We start from the raw sequence: 15,358 nt of genomic DNA, 5'->3' as shown, positions 1-15,358 counted from the left end.
ATTCAGTTCCCTGCTCCGCTGCCGACCCTTGGGCAGTCACTTAATCTCTGTGCCTCAGTTTCCTCCTGTAACACTGAATGGATTATTATATTGTAGTAGTGCCTAGAATCTTAGCAAGCAGTAGTACTGGGGTTCTCAAATTGGGGGTCAGGACCCCTCAAGGGGTTGTGAGGTTATTACATGGGGGGTTGCGAGCTGTCAGCCTCCACCCCAAACCCCACTTTGCATCCAGCATTTATAATAGTGTTAAATATATTAAAAAGTGTTTTTAATTTATACGGCTGGGGGTCACACTCAGAGGTTTGCTCTTTGAAAGGGTCACCAGTATAAAAGTTTGAGAGCCACTGAACTAGCACTTCCCTGTCTCCCTGTGGTGTCAGGATGAATGCCCTGACGATTGTCAGGTGCTACGGCAACGGAGGCCATACAAATACCATAATAGATGTTTGTTCCTTTCTTTCTTTGCAAGCTGGGGTTGGCATTTAATCTGAAACATGCATGGCACAAATTGGACCCATGCACTGCTTACACACTCCCACGCAACTATGAAAACTCTGCCCACTTGGTTTCACCAGTAACTGAATGGTGATCCCGGCTCCCAATTGGCTGAAAGTTATGTGCCTCCTGTTTTCATTAGTCTCCCCTACCCCATCCTGTTCATTTGTCTCATCCACTTAATATGTTTTGTTTCCTAGACTTTAAGATCTTTGGGCAGGGCCTGTCAGTTTCTTTGTTTGTGCAGCACCTGGCACAATGGGACCCATCCTGACGGAAGTTTCTAGGTGCTACTGCAATATACATGCTAATAATTGGAAGTTGGCAGTGGTAGGTTCTTATAACTGAAGGGTATATTGGGATTTTGAATGAGGTTTCCGTTAAAGCCCATTCCCTCCCGCACTGCTCCGGAACAAATGGAATTGTACCTAGAATATGGTGCTTCACATGTTTCAAAGCACCAGCCTATATGTAGCAGAGTCACGTTGGGAATAGAGACAATTGCAGCTGTCCCAGTAGATGATTTTTCAGGCCATTCTCCTGGAAGTAATTACATTAGAATTCCTAGAACCTATCGTACAACATGCAAGGCTATTCCTCACTTTTGATTATTTCTGCATAATACAGCTGGTCTGCAAGAATGGTTGCTGTCCCAGAAAAGCTGGCTTGAGGTTTCTTCTAAATTCAGTTACTCTTCGCTCTCAGACTATTTTCTCCTTTTATTGTAGCGTGTGATTTTTAACTGAGGCATAAACTCTATTTGTGCCCCTCTCCTGCCAGAAGTAATGTCTTTATCTCTTTTAATAACTCTCTTTGGACGTGTGCATGGAGCAAGGGATGCAAGGGAAGGTGGTGTAATAAGGAGATGGATACTTATTGCAGTAACCAGGTTGGCAGGGGAAGGGAACAGCAGCACAAGGGGGTTGGAAGCTTAATCCTGGGGGGTTGTTACTTAGTGGCAGGGTTCTCCTGCTGGCTGGCTGACCTCAAGCAAGTCCCCATTGTACCCTGAGGTTTGGAGAGGTTAATGCGTTCCTTGTGGTGGTGTCATGAGGCTCCTTGGCATTTACTGGCAGCCCCTGTTAGAGAAGGACCAGTTATACCAGTGGACTCTGTGTGTGTCTTTCTCTTGCTCTCTCACACACACTCACTTGTCATGATAGGAACTGGATGAGACCAGTAGAGCCTTTTCTGCCGGCCACCCAACTAGCTTCACTTGTGATTCGTCACTAGCTGGATTTGAACTAGTAATGAGACAGGAAGCCTCACCTCTAATCTCCCTGAGGGGTATAACTTCACTGCCGAGTTAACATGGGTGATGGGCACTAGAGTCTGAGCACCCATGTTAACCTAGCCTGCGTGCGAGCAGCCACCCTGCAGAGCCCAACCCAACTGATTCAGTCCACAGTGGTGCTGCACTTCTCCATGTGTGACTAGGACTTCTGGGGGCATATGCCATGTTTCTTTGTGGTGTGATGAGCTTGAGCCACTCTGATTCTTTCTCAGTGAATTGTGGGAGAAATCTGTCCTGGCCATGTGGGGGGAATTGTGGGAAAGACACTGTACAGTGATCAGCACTTAAGTGAGTTAGTCTGCATCCTCATTGCAACGTGGACAGTTTACCAGCCTGAGTGGAAGCCTCACTTGGGTTTTAGCCTATAGACCAGGATGGGCCAGCCAGCTCCATTTGAAAGCACACTAAGCTTGGGTGCAAGGGATTTATGTGTAGACCGGTGGTGGGAGTGGGAGGAATCCTTGGGTGAGAGCCCAAGATAACACTTTAATGAAGAGGTATCCTGAGCTGATCTCTCTGCCGGAGTGAGTGACTGCATATTGCATTACTGTGGTAACAGAGACCTCTATGGCAAGTTACCCTGGGCTGTTCCACAGACTGTTCAAGCATCAGATCCAGACTTCCTGGAAAAGAGCGAAGAAGATAATGTGCGAGCAACACCCCGTTGAGAGTGCTCTGAATCTTGCCTTGGAGCAGTGGTGTCTAATTCAGCCTCCAGGGAAGCCATGTCGTGGCCTGGCCTCCTCCTCCTGCTGAGTCAGTGAGGGAACAGCTCTGAGAGCAACCAGTCAAGCGAGAGAGGTATTTCAGTTTGACAGTCCTAAGCTTTGCACTCATTGCTGTCACTGTGTGTAATCTTCCCAGGGATGCTAGTCAGGGCTAGTCACACTTGTCCTACTGTGAGGAGCCTGAAGCAGGTGGCATAACCTGATCACTTTAATGCAGGAAGTGGTAACCTGACTCTCGGAAATGTCTTCCCTCCAACCCAAAACCGAACCCAGGAAGAGGAGTGTTGGCTTCATGCCATGATTCTCTGGTCCCAATCTTTGCCTTGTTTATGTCTTTATTTATATTACGGTAGCACCCGTGAGCCCAGTTGTGAACCAGGACTCCACTGTGCTAGGCTTTATACAGATAAGAGAGAACTCGTACCCCAAACAGCTTACAATATGTTTAAACATTAGTTTGCTGTGCTGAATTGTTATCCCCTACAACTGTCTCCTTGTCCTGGAATAGGAGTGAAACTTAAGGTGTAAGCTGCATTTCGCTAAATTTGTTTTCAATCTGGTGCAGGCCTCTGTGCGGACCTGATGAATTCGATTTAAAAGTGGCTTCTTTTGGGTTAGCTTGAGGGTCAGGTTTTCAAAGTGCCCAAGTTCCAGTCTCAAAAGTGCAGTGGAGTTCTTTGGGGGGTCCTGGCTCTTGACAGGATGGAGGCTCTTAGGTCACTTCCATGCTTTTGGAAATGTTTCTCCTAAATCTGTTCCCAGTCATCTGAAGCTAAACCTCCAAAAAGCCACCTTTTAAACCTAAATTGAAATATCCACAAGAAATTTTCACTGGTTTAATGCAATCTGTTTAAATTATCACCTTGGGTTACACTTTCTCGTGTAGACCAGCACTGAGTTGACGTTTAGTTTGTCTGACTAGTGGAGGAATGTACAACATTCCAGACAGTGGTTCTGTCTATGTCTAGCGGAGAGAGTGCTGGACTGTGACCTGAGTTCTATTCCCAGATCTACCACAGGCCTGACAGGGGTACTCTGGGCAATCACTTTGCCTCTCTGTGCCTCAGTTACCCCATCTGTAAAATGGGGATAACAATACTGACTTCTGTAAAGTGTTGAGATCCATGGATGAAATTTGGAGGTATGAACAAGAAACCCTGCAGTGGACAGTTATGAAATAAGCTGCTCCAAACAGAACTTTTCTCCTAAACCTCTGTCAGTCAGCAGTCGGTTTCTACTCTGAAGCATGAGGATTTATATCACTCTACAAATGTTTCTTGCTTTGTCTCTCATGACTATAGTTTTTCATTATCCATTAAATATCTAATCCTTTTTTTAGGTTTAGGAACTAATCTAAGGCATATGTGCACATAAAAGGGGCACTAACTTGAAATCCAGGCAGTTTAAGACGGTTCCAGTTGCAATATTTGCCCTTGAATCTTCTTCCCAATGTTTGTGATTTTTTTTTTTGCAGTTACTTTTTCCTACTCGAACCCCCACCCCCAATTCTTTCACTACCTTTTGAAAGACCCACCCTAAAGGTTAAGTCTGAGGTAGCAGACACAGTTGATAGTGTCCCTTAAAGCATGATGTATGTGTGACTGCTACCTCAGAATAAGCTGATCATGGGCAGCTGTATTTTTAAAGCCTCTCACCAAATGCTGCCATCCAGTGATCCAGGTGTCTTCCTTGTCTTGTACATCTAGTATGGGCAGTATATTCCTATTTTGGGTTGGGCTTCAAGGTGAAAACAGGGTAAGGCAGGTTGCTAGAGAGTCTGCATGCATCATCTTGGATGGCAGCTGGAACAGAATGATTTACAAACCTCTCTGTGCTCATTATTGCCGGTGTCTGGTGCTCAATCCAAATAAGAATGAGTTAACTTTGTCAGGATGTGGGCCACATCGTAATAGATGCTTCCCCTCCTGCTCAGGAGTGCCTGGTCCCCTTCACCAGTGGGAGGGGTTCAAAGAACATCCCTGTGGTAGTTACAGCGGTTCCTGATTTGGAAAAGCAACGTTAGGAATGTGTTTTTAGCTTTCTTGAATGTGGAAATATATCCTGTATGACCCGCCACCTATCCAGCTTTCTATCAGGCTACCAGTGGTCAGTGAACCAAAGTTAACTAATGAGACGAAGTTTATGGCTACACTACGAGGCTTTTAGTGACACGGCTGTCCCACTACAGACATGCTGCTAAAAGTCACGCAGTGTAGCTGCTGTTTTTCGGTAGGAGAGCGCTCCTGCCGACAAAGCGCTGTTCAAACCGGCGCTTTTTGTCGGTAAAACTTTTGTTGTTCGGGTGTGTGTGTGTGTGTGTGTGTTTTTTAACACCCCTGAACGACAAAAGTTTTGCTGAGGAAGTGCCAGTGTAGGCATCTCCCCCCCCCCCTATTCTTTGGTAGCCCTTCACTAAAAGGATGTTAGCCCAGGTGTCTTGGAGGTAAACAAAGCCTCAGATAAACTCTGTGGATCTGTTAAGTTTAAAGCCAATAGGGAGGGACCATTAAATCATCCATTCTGACCTCCTGTTTTTCACAGGCTGAAGAGTCGTCCCGTTCCCCCCCCCAATCCCTGTATTGAGCCCAGCAGCTTGAGTTAAGCTGAAGCATCTTTCAAAAAGACATCCAGACTTGATTTGAGATGGAGAATCCACCACTTCCCTTGGGAGTCTTTTCAATGGTCAATCACCTGCAGTGTTAAAAGGTGCTTTATTTCTAATCTGAATGGATCTGGCTTCAGCTTCCAGCCCGATGGTTCTTGTTATGCCTTTTTCTGCCCTTTTATACTTAGTATTTTTCTCCCTGCGGAGGTACGTGTACACTGTGATCAAGTCACTTCTCAATCTTTTGGATAAAGAGCTCAGTCTTAGCTTAGTTTTCAGAGTAACAGCCGTGTTAGTCTGTATTCGCAAAAAGAAAAGGAGTACTTGTGGCACCTTAGAGATTAGCCAATTTATTTGAGCATGAGCTTTCGTGAGCTACAGCTCACTGTAAGGCATTTTCTCCCACCTTCACATCATTTTTTGATTCTTTTTCTGCACCCTCTCCAATTTTTCAACACCCATTGTAAAATTTGGACACTAGAACTGGATATAGTCTTGCCAATGACGTATACAGAGATGAAATTGCCTCTCTGCTCCTACTTGCTGCTCCCCACTTCATATATCCAAGACTCTCACTAGCTCTTTTCCACAGCATCACATTGCGAACTGTCATTGAGTGTTCTGAGAGAAGACGCTGTTGAGCAGATTTTAATGTCGGAGATTCAGACCTTGAATGAATCAGAGCCCTTGGCCTGTTTATGTCAGTCCGCAGTAAAGCGACATCTGGAGAAATGTGGCGTCTGGTGCCTTGTTCTGTGGTGACACTTGGGTTCTGTCTCTGCTTTAAACACCCGCTCCTGGGAGCAAAAATCCATAGTTGTGAAGAATTCTGGAAGCGGAGGAGATCATAAGTGTAGATTGCAATGGCTGTTGGGGCTTCCCCTGGGAGTCTCAAGTCTAGGCACTGACGTATCTCCTGGGGAAGAGGCTGAAGCCCCATTGCTTGGGACATTTAAAGCTAGGCTGTGTAGAGACTTCGAGCTGCACTGAAGGAGCAGTTGTGGACTAGATGGGGCCTGAGAGTCTCATCCAAGGGCAGTGGGTGCCAGCCAGCTGGTTTGCACTTGGCTCTTCAGTAGATCCTGCAAAACAGCTGATATAACTAAACTCAGTGTTTTCCAACCTGTCTGTGGTCCAGCCTGCACTTTGGCCTGGCAGAGGGAAAATTCTCTTATCTCCTGTTTGGCAGTAATAGCTTCAAATAGAAGAATAAACAAAGTAATGCTGTAGGACCCCGGTCAGGATAAGACCATTCAAAGGCCACCCTTCTCACATTGGATTTTCTAGTACTTGGTTCTTTTACCCTTTCCAATGCTCTCTTGGCTGTCAGTGCGAGAGCCTCCTCTGCAGTTCTGGTCACCTGGAATGACCTTTCCCAATTTCTTTGTTTCCTCAGCTCTCTCCTGTCCCCTCTCAAACTCAACTGGAATTGTTTGTTGTCTGAGCCTTGTTTGCTCTCCCTCGGCTATCGATGAAGTTACATTAGAGTGTTTGCTGTAGGTAGAAAGAAAAGGAGTACTTGTGGCACCTTAGAAGTGAGCTGTAGCTCACGAAAGCTCATGCTCAAATAAATTGGTTAGTCTCTAAGGTGCCACAAGTACTCCTTTTCTTTTTGCAAATACAGACTAACACAGCTGTTACTCTGAAACCTGCTGTAAGTAGGTTGTGTGCAGACTTCCAGTGCGTTCCTAGAGGGATGAATAGCTAGGATGGTGGAAATTGGAGTGTTGGCAAAGCGTACATTTTGGATGTCACTTCCAAGGATTGCAGCAGGAAGGATTGCCCAGTGTTTAGGGCACTGGCCTGGAATTTGGGAAATCCTGGTTCAAGTCCCTGCTCTGCCACAGATTCATTGTGTGACCTTGGGCAAGTCACTCAAGCGCCTAAATAATTTGTGTACTTTTGAAATTTTCACTAAGTGCCATTATCAAAAGTGACTCAAGCACTTAGGAGCTTCAGTCAGCGGGAGCCTTCTAGTGTTTGAGTCACTTCTGAAAATGGGAGTTGGGCTCCTGCATCCCTCTTTGGTGGTTTAGAAAATTTTGTCCTTAATGTCTGTGCCTCAGTTGTCCATGTGTAAAATGGGGCTCATAGGGCTTCCAAGCAGGGGTGATGGGAGGATGAATACATTGAAGCTTGAGGTGCTCAGAGCCTATGGGAATGGGGAGGTCAGAGGGAAGGAGTAGTTGGCTTGGAAGGATGAGGTTTTTACCTGTAAATATTAATTTTGCCATGTGTACACAAACCGATGCAAAAATATTTCCATCCATGATAATAGAAAGTTACAGGTAGACAGCGTAAGAAAGATGCTGCTTGAGAACTTACTAGAGTTTGATTTAAGGATATTTACTTTGTATATTTTGACATGTGATGTTGATAGTTTGTTTTAATGGCAATAAAAGTTTGTTTTTTAATCTCAACTTCAATTGTCATTAAATAATTGTGCCCCCACATAATTTCCTGCAATTGTGAAAATGTAAATTGATAAAAATTTAAAAAATGTTTAAAACATCCATGTTATCTGTTAAAACTATTTTAAAAAATTGAATTCTGCCAAACCTGCATACAATACCTTTTGTGAATATTCATTTGTGTGGAAACTGGGATTGTAACAGATACACTGTGTACTTTGCTTCCAAGAACTGAAGTCTAGGACATCTGAAGTCCTGATATTTGATGGGGTGTTCCAAAGTAGTAGTAGTACCTAATTTTTACATAGTGCTTTTCATTCGTAGATCTCAAAGCACTTTACAAAGGAGATAGGTATAATTATCACCATTTTACAGGGGGGCAAACGGAGTTACAGTGAGGGGATGTGCCCAAGGTCACCCAGCAGGCCAGAGACACCGGGCCTGGGTTCAGTTCCCAGAGACAGGGATTGAACCCAGGTCTCCAAGTCCCAGCCCAGTGCCCTACCCACTAAGCTATACTGCCTCCTAGCACCAGCCTGTTGTGAGGCTGGACTGAATTCAGTTGTACACTGTTGTTTGCGTCTCACGTCTTTTCTTGACGACCCCAAAAGCAGTGGTCAAACAATTAGTAAGCTGTGCCAAGAAATCTTCCTCGGTGAAGGTCCCTTGTCTATAAACCAGAATGACCCCGGCCTGCTTGCTTTGTGGTTCACCTTCTTCATGGCATGCAGGATTTACTTGAAATCAGATTGATGTGCGTCTCCTTGGGAGGTTGTGCTTGACATCCTAGCCATGGCTGGGGTAGGGTTGCGAGCAGCTGTTCTCTGTCTGACCAGATGCCTTGGCTGCTCCTTTGGCTTAAGAGCGCAGGGACAGTCAGGCTGGCCTGTTTGGCTCTTAAATCCCACCCTAATCGGAGCTGCCACCTGTTTGACTCAAAGCGTGTGCAAGAGGACTGAGTTTTTCTGCTCCAAGTACCAGGTGGAAGAGTTTGGAGGAGGGGCAGAAGAAGATAAAAGGTGGTGGTTGAGCAAATGATGCTAAGAGACTTTCAGTGGCTGCAAATCCCTGGTTACTATAATTAAAGCCCAAGGAGCAACATATTAGTTTTATTGGGCACATTTGCAAGTCTAATGGAGCACTGATTGAGCGTATTAATTGGAGGTGGCCATGCTGCTGTTCCTCAGGGGGACAGTGCTTACTAAACATTCTGAAGTCCACATGGGGGGGTGGAAAACATGGCCTTACCTTGGGGAAGATTGCTCTTTGTTAATCTCTCTGGGAAGCTATGGGAAAGTCTAATGGGCTGGAGGAGAGGGTATGCCAGGTGGGCATGGAGGGGGCGAATAGCCAATTGTAGTCTGTGTGATAGTTTTGCTACATTTGTTACCAGGCTGTGCTGCTGAGTAGTTTAACACCCTATGCTAGCGGTTCTCAAACTGGGTCAAGACTCCAAAGTGGGTCACAACATGGGGTCGCCAGGGCTGGCTTAGATTTGCTGGGGCCGAAGCCCGAGTCCCACCAACCGAGGCCGAAGCCTGATGGCTTCAGCCCTGAGTGTTGGGACTCAGGCTACAGACGCCCCATTCCCATTCCTCTCCCCCTTCCCTCCGTGGTAGAAGCCCTTGGGCTTCAGCTTTGCCCCCCACCCTGCCTAGGTCAGTGGGCTCGGGTGTGCTCAGGCTTCAGTCCGCCCATCTGGGGTTGTGTAGTAATTTTTATTGTCAGAAGGGGGTCGCAGTGCAGTGAAGGTTGAGAATCCCTGCCCTGTGCTATTCCACAGTAGTCCTGGGAATGGCTTGTGCCACCCAAAGATTGTAGAATTAAATAGGTCTGTACATATTGCAGTGGAAACCTCCTTGTAGTCAAGGTCCAGGCTCCAGGAAAAGGCAGCAGGGCTGGGAGGATTCTGTGCATGAGTTGGGCTGCGAGTTTGTCATGGAAGTCACGGATTCTGTGACCTCTGATTTTTTCCAGCGGCTGGTGCGCCTGTCTCTGGGGCAGCTCAGGCAGCCCCTGTGCCAGGTACACCGGCCGCTGCTGCGGTAGTCTCAGGCCACCGTGCCCACCCCCACCCCCCAGCAGCAGAGTTGGGTGTGGGAGGGGGCAGAGGATTGGGGCTTGGGACAGGGTGAGGCAGGCTCTGGGCAGCGCTTTCTTGGGGGTCTCCCTGGAAGCGGGGACATCCCCCTCGCTCAGCTGCTAGGCAGAGCCGTGGCCAGGCAGCTCTGTGTGCTGCCTCCGCCTGCAGGCACCGCCAGTGGGAACTGCCCCCAAGTAAGTGCCACCCCCACTCCAGCACCAGCAGAGGTCCCAGGCTGCGCACCGCCACCTGCTCTTCCAGCACCCAGGCTGCCCTCCCCCTGGACCCGAGGGGCCCCCAGGCAGCCCCCCTCATCCCCCCCCCCCAGTTTAGTCACCAGTATTTTTAGTAAAAGTCGTGGACAGGTCACGGGCCATGAATTTTTGTTTACTGCCCATGACCTGTCCGTGACTTTTACTAAAAATACCCGTGACTAAAACGTAGCCTTATGTATGAGCCCTGCCCACCTCCACAGGTTCAAATATCAACCCTCTCTCCTTCCGGGACAAGAGTTCCAGCATGAGGCTTCTGGACAGAGCTGCTGGCTGGTCTTTATGGACACCAGATCCTCTGGGCTGCCACATTAGTGGGACTCATTGCAGTGCTCCCTCCCCAGCTACACAACATGGACCAGTTGTGTGCCAGCCACCAGAAGTGGCTTTTCTTGGCTGGAAGGGGCTATAGAACAGGGTTTGTTAGGTCTTTGCAAGGAGTCTTAGGTTTGTAAGGGGGGGTGGGCCCACCATCTGTCCTTGGTGCAAGGTGTCCAAAATAAAACATCACAATAGAGGCTGTTCAGTGTTTGCCTCAGAAGTGCCCTTGGCTTGGAGTCCTCTGTCTATCTAGCCTCTACCCAGTTGGCAGAGCTTCCGTTAGGGCTTAAACAACAGCCTTTTGTTATCTCCAGCTGCTGCTAATTTAGTGGTGGCCTTGGAGGAGCAGGAGATGACTGTGGTAGGAGATGGGGAAGAGGAATCTTTCCCCCACCCCCACTTGCAGTTCCCACCCTCCATATTCTCAACATGGAAGCAAATTTGTCTTGCTTTCTCACATGGGTCAAGTGAGTGGAAGGTACCCTTGGAAGGCATTGGGCTGGCAGCTTCTGGTGAGCTTTGTGCTTTTATTTCCCCTCCACCCCTTTCTTCCTGACACCACCTGTAGCACAAAATGTCTGTCGGAGATGAATTACTTACTTTACTTCAAGGGACCTAGGAAGCTGATTGCATGTGGAAATTTCAGGCTTGGCATTCAAAGGGTGTGTGAATGGAATGCAGAGGTAGAGGGAAGGGGCAATGCCTGCATTTCCCAAACCACACATTAGGAAGGGCCTTGTCTGGGAAGAAATGGATTCCAGCTGACTCCTACATCAAGGGGTAGGGGTAAGCGGAGGAGGTCTTTACAGACAACCCTTCCCACCCCTCCTAACCCTGCTGCTACTAGCATGATGCATCAATTGCAGATGACTGAAGGGCTGTATGTATCCCCAGCTGAGGTGTGGTGCAGACAGTTGTGATGCAAGGGAGCCGCTTCCTTCAGCTACAAGCAGTTGTGTCAGCGTTGACCTGCCAGGAATGCACTGGGTTCGATGTCTGCCTCACTGTTGTGCACACGTGAACACCTCACCGTGGGAGGTAGTGCCTCAGTGACAGCCAGTGCTGCTGCTGTATGAAGCAGTCCTTGATCTAATAGAAGGGTGGGGAGGGAGGGAGGGCGGGACTGCCCCATCTCCAAACCTCAAACTCTAAAGCTTTAGCCTTGTATGGAGAAATAAGAACAAAAAGATGAAGAGACTTGCCTAAAGTCTCATAAGCAGTTGAGAAAAGAACCTAGGAGTCCTGGTGCTTCCAGTGCCTTACTAGAACTGCTAGGTCTCCCTAAGCTGGGGTTAGAGCCCCAGAGCCCTGAATCCCAGCTGCACTACTTGATTAGATTCTCCAGTATTTCTTCAGTCACCCTCCCATTCCCCAGAAGGCTTTTGTCTAGGTTTCTCTCCACACCAGGATGGGAGGTTCTGCATATTGCATGCAGGCTTCCTATTAGCCTAAGTGCTGTGTATGGATCTAGGACAGTATAGAGCCCATACTCTCCTGCTGTTCAACAACTCCCTGTTGAAATCACCTATTGGTGAAGCAGAAAGGCGACTGAAGGAACATAATATACTTGAAGATGCAAGTAATTCTGACAGTGCCTCTGGCTCCATGGCTCCTGCCATCAGTGTCACCCTCTCGCATTAGTGCTGTGTATAGATGCCGCATCTGCTATCTGTCATGTTCAAAGGTTAACCCCTTGGCAGCTTGAATCAGCTCTTCTATCAAAGCCTCTCATGCGTAAATGCAAGGAACTGAGAGGGCGCTGCTGGAAAAGTTAAGTTGGCAGCAGGTATGAGAGGCAGGTTTCAAGAGGGCTTGTGAGTCACGTATGTGCAGTGGTGAGACTGTGCCACGGGAATTCTGTGCCTGTTTGGGGGTGGAAAGGAACTTTTGTGTCTTGTTGTCTCTGAAATTGTCTTTGACTTTTCTCAGTGTTTAATTGCAAAAAGAGTGGACATTAAAACATTCTGTGCATCTTTCCCTGTGCTGGGAATGATACTTGGTGTCTTTCCCTCATGGCTGCCATCCAGGGAAAGGAATGCGATTTACTCCACACACTGTAGTGTTGGTACAGTCTTAACTCTGATGTGCGTATTCAGTCTGTTTGTTGTAGTTCTGATTCCCCCACCAAAGTCTGACTGTAACTGTTAGAAGCTCTTCAGAGCAAGGAGCATCTTCTTGTTGTGTCCGTACAGCGCCTGGCACGTTGGGGTCCCATCCATGACTGGGGCTTCTTGGGGCTCCCACCATCCTGCTACTGTTAGTCAGACGCCTGTGTTCTTGCTAAGAAGTTTTCTGAGGACACGCTTGTATTCGTATGTGTCTGAGGTATGGACAGGTGAAGATTCTAGGCTGTCTCCTCCATTTGGTCTCTAGAAACCTGATTACAGTTTTAACTATTGAAGTTGGAGTGACTCCTAATTGCACCAGTGTGAATGAGCAAAGGCTGGTCCTGTAGCTTTATCCTGTTGTCTGTTAAATCACTTAACCGTGGAGTGCTGGAAGGTTAAAGTTAAGATTGTGTGGGACAGGGTGGGAGTTTATTCTCCCCAATTCTTTAAGGGCTTTAGTGAGGAGAATATTGTTTAACTGACATTGTTAGAGGCTGTTGATGGTGATGGTTTGTATTGTAGCAACCCCAGTCATGGACCAGAATCCCTTTGTGGTAGGCACTGTACAAAAAAAACAAACTTTTTGGCTTGAGGGCCACATCGGGTTTCCAAAATTGTATGGAGGGCTGGTTAGGGGAGGTTGTGTTTCCCCAAACAGCCAGGCGTGGCCTGACCCCCCCCCCCGGCTCCCCGCCCACGACGGCTCCCCTGGGACTCCTACCCCATCCCCCACTCCCTGACCCCCCTCCTGCCACCCAATCCAACCCCCCCCATTCCTAACTTGCCCCCTGGGATCTCTGCCCCATCCAACCCCCCTGTTCCCTGCATTCTGACCACCCCGACCCCTATCCACATCCCTGACCACCACTCCCCCCCCAACTCCCCTGCCCTCTGTCCAACCCCCCCTGCTCCCTGCCCCCTTACCGTGCTGCCTGGAGCACCGGTGTCTGGCAGCACTACAGCCACGCTGCCCAGAGCACCGGCTCAGGCCGCGGCTTGACAACTGCTCTGCCCGGCCACCCAGAGCGTTGCGGCGTGGTGCGCTGAGGCTGCAGGGGAGAGGGTACAGCAGGGGAGGGGCCTGTGGCTAGCCGGCTGGGCAGGAGGGTCCCTCGGGCTGTAGTTTGCCCACCTCTGCCCTAGGCTAAGGCTTGTGATAATAGATCCAGGACTCCCGGAGTCCTGGCTCCCAGCTCTCCTGCTCTAACCCACTAGACCCTGCTCTCAGAGCTGGGGAAAGAACCTGGGAGTCCTGGCTTTCAGCTCCTTGCTTTAACTGGTAGGTCCCCCTCCCCCTCCTGGAGCTGGAGAAGGAACCCAGGAGTTCTGGCTCCCAGCCCCTTGCTCTAACTGTTCTCCCACAGCCCTTACATACTGCATGCTTCACCAGAAAATAAACCCACCAAGCTAAGGAATTACTGAATTTTGAGCCGCCTTCCTTGTAACATCAGGTTGTTGATGGGATGGGGCTGCTGTGCCAAGGGCTTGGGGCTGTTGGTTGTGAGCTGAGAGCCGTAACTGAGTAATGCTGTAACATAGCTCTTGACTTCCTTGTAGCCAGTGAGGAGCTCTCCTCCCCACTCCCCTCAGATTCTGTGGCAGCCCGGGTGCATTGTGTTGACTTAACCATCTTGCCTCTGTGTTCCCCAGCCTGTGGCTTGGCTGCTGTACAAGGATTTCACAAAAAGGGCGTGTGCACACGGATGTGATGGGCTAGGAGCCACCCACTAAGGGAGGTGGAGGTGGCACATCGCTGCATTCTACCCTAATCTCCCCCTGCCCCCACACTGCTCTCATTTGGCAGCATTTGGTTCCCTTTTGAACTCTGTAGTAAGAGCTGCCCCTGATCTGTTCATCTTGCTTAGGGGCTTGCAGGCCACCTGGTGCAGGTAGAGCATTAACTTCATACTCTCTTTTTCAGGCTGAGCATTTCCTCCTCACACTCACTGACTGAAGAGCCCTGCCCATTGCAACCAAGGGTGGGGCAGGCAGCTTCCTGTGGGGGAAGAATCGTGCGTTGCTGTAACTCCGTCCTTCCCCCAGCCTAAGGACAGTTCTCCTCCCACTTGGCCCAATGGGAAGAAGTGCTAGTAGGTTATGGTGGAAGTTTGCCTTCCTCCCTTAATGGATCTTGGGACTCCGATCCAGACAACACCCTGAAGCTCTCGGTAATCCCAGTGCTTCTGCTACCTGTGGTGCTGCTTAGGGAAGTTGTGGAGTTGGCCTGAAACTGATGAATTGCAAAACAGGCCAGGCTCTGGGTTAGCAATCAGGGAGATTGCGAAAGGTGTGGCTTGCTCAGGTATCGAAGGCGGAGTCCCATTGCCGGTTGGTGGGGGAAGTGGCTTGCCTGGGCTGTTCCTGTACTTTGCTCCTTCTGAAGAGTTTCACTTCGGCTGCTGCTGTTTGTTACTACATTGCTTCACCACTTCAGAAGAGGGATTGCAGAGGCTAACGAGGAGAGATGAGACAGGTCTGTTCCGTGGGGTGCCTCTTCCCACAGACACACTAGGAATAAGTTGGAGTTATTTCCCCTCTCTTCCCAGCTGGCTGAAGTGATATAAATGAGGGGGGAGAGACATTTCCATTTGGGGTCCGGAATGGAGAGCCAATGAGATACAGCGTCTGCCCTTCCAGACTACAGACGCTACAGAGAAGGCGCTTACGCCAGCGTTGCTGAGATTGTGTGAAGGGAGGGGGAGAAGACTGCTTTTGATGAGCAGAGGGAGCACGTACACAAGGCCCATGGCTGGAGTAAGTGTTCAGGACGTGATCCTGAGACGAACGGGAGAGAGATGATCAAAGAGCTGGGTCTTGGGTTTGGGGAGGCAGGGGGGTTGGGTTTGTTGGGAGCCTTAGAGTTCAGCCGTTGGATTCAGAGCTGAAGCCTGCTGAAGAATCACGGGTGTCCTCTCTCTATAGCCCTTGCAGTAGGTTGGTACGTTGCCTTCCTCTGAAACAGGCCATACATGCGATACCTACCCCTGCGTGTGTCGTCTCAGTCGGGTCTGAGCTTGTTCAGCGGCCACACAGCTATCTGC

At 48.9% G+C, this 15,358-nt stretch overlaps 1 protein-coding gene across 12 annotated transcripts in view; it reads left to right on the top strand.

The window, feature by feature from the left end:
- Positions 1 to 15,358, top strand: part of MARK2 (microtubule affinity regulating kinase 2) — a 104,522-nt gene that overhangs the window by 46,398 nt on the left and 42,766 nt on the right. The window contains exon 1 of one of the 12 annotated variants that reach the window (XM_048857425.2): positions 14,539 to 15,071. The exons of the other annotated variants lie outside the window; for them this stretch is intronic. Coding sequence (XP_048713382.1) covers positions 15,033 to 15,071 — 39 coding nt within the window. The 5' untranslated portion in view covers positions 14,539 to 15,032. Of the gene's footprint in view, positions 1 to 14,538; positions 15,072 to 15,358 lie in introns of those variants that run through there. 12 annotated transcript variants of the gene reach the window in all.

Source organism: Caretta caretta, chromosome 7 (assembly GCF_965140235.1).
Source record: "Caretta caretta isolate rCarCar2 chromosome 7, rCarCar1.hap1, whole genome shotgun sequence".
NCBI classification, from domain to species: Eukaryota; Metazoa; Chordata; order Testudines; family Cheloniidae; genus Caretta; species Caretta caretta.
This window is presented reverse-complemented; position numbering and strand designations above follow the sequence as displayed.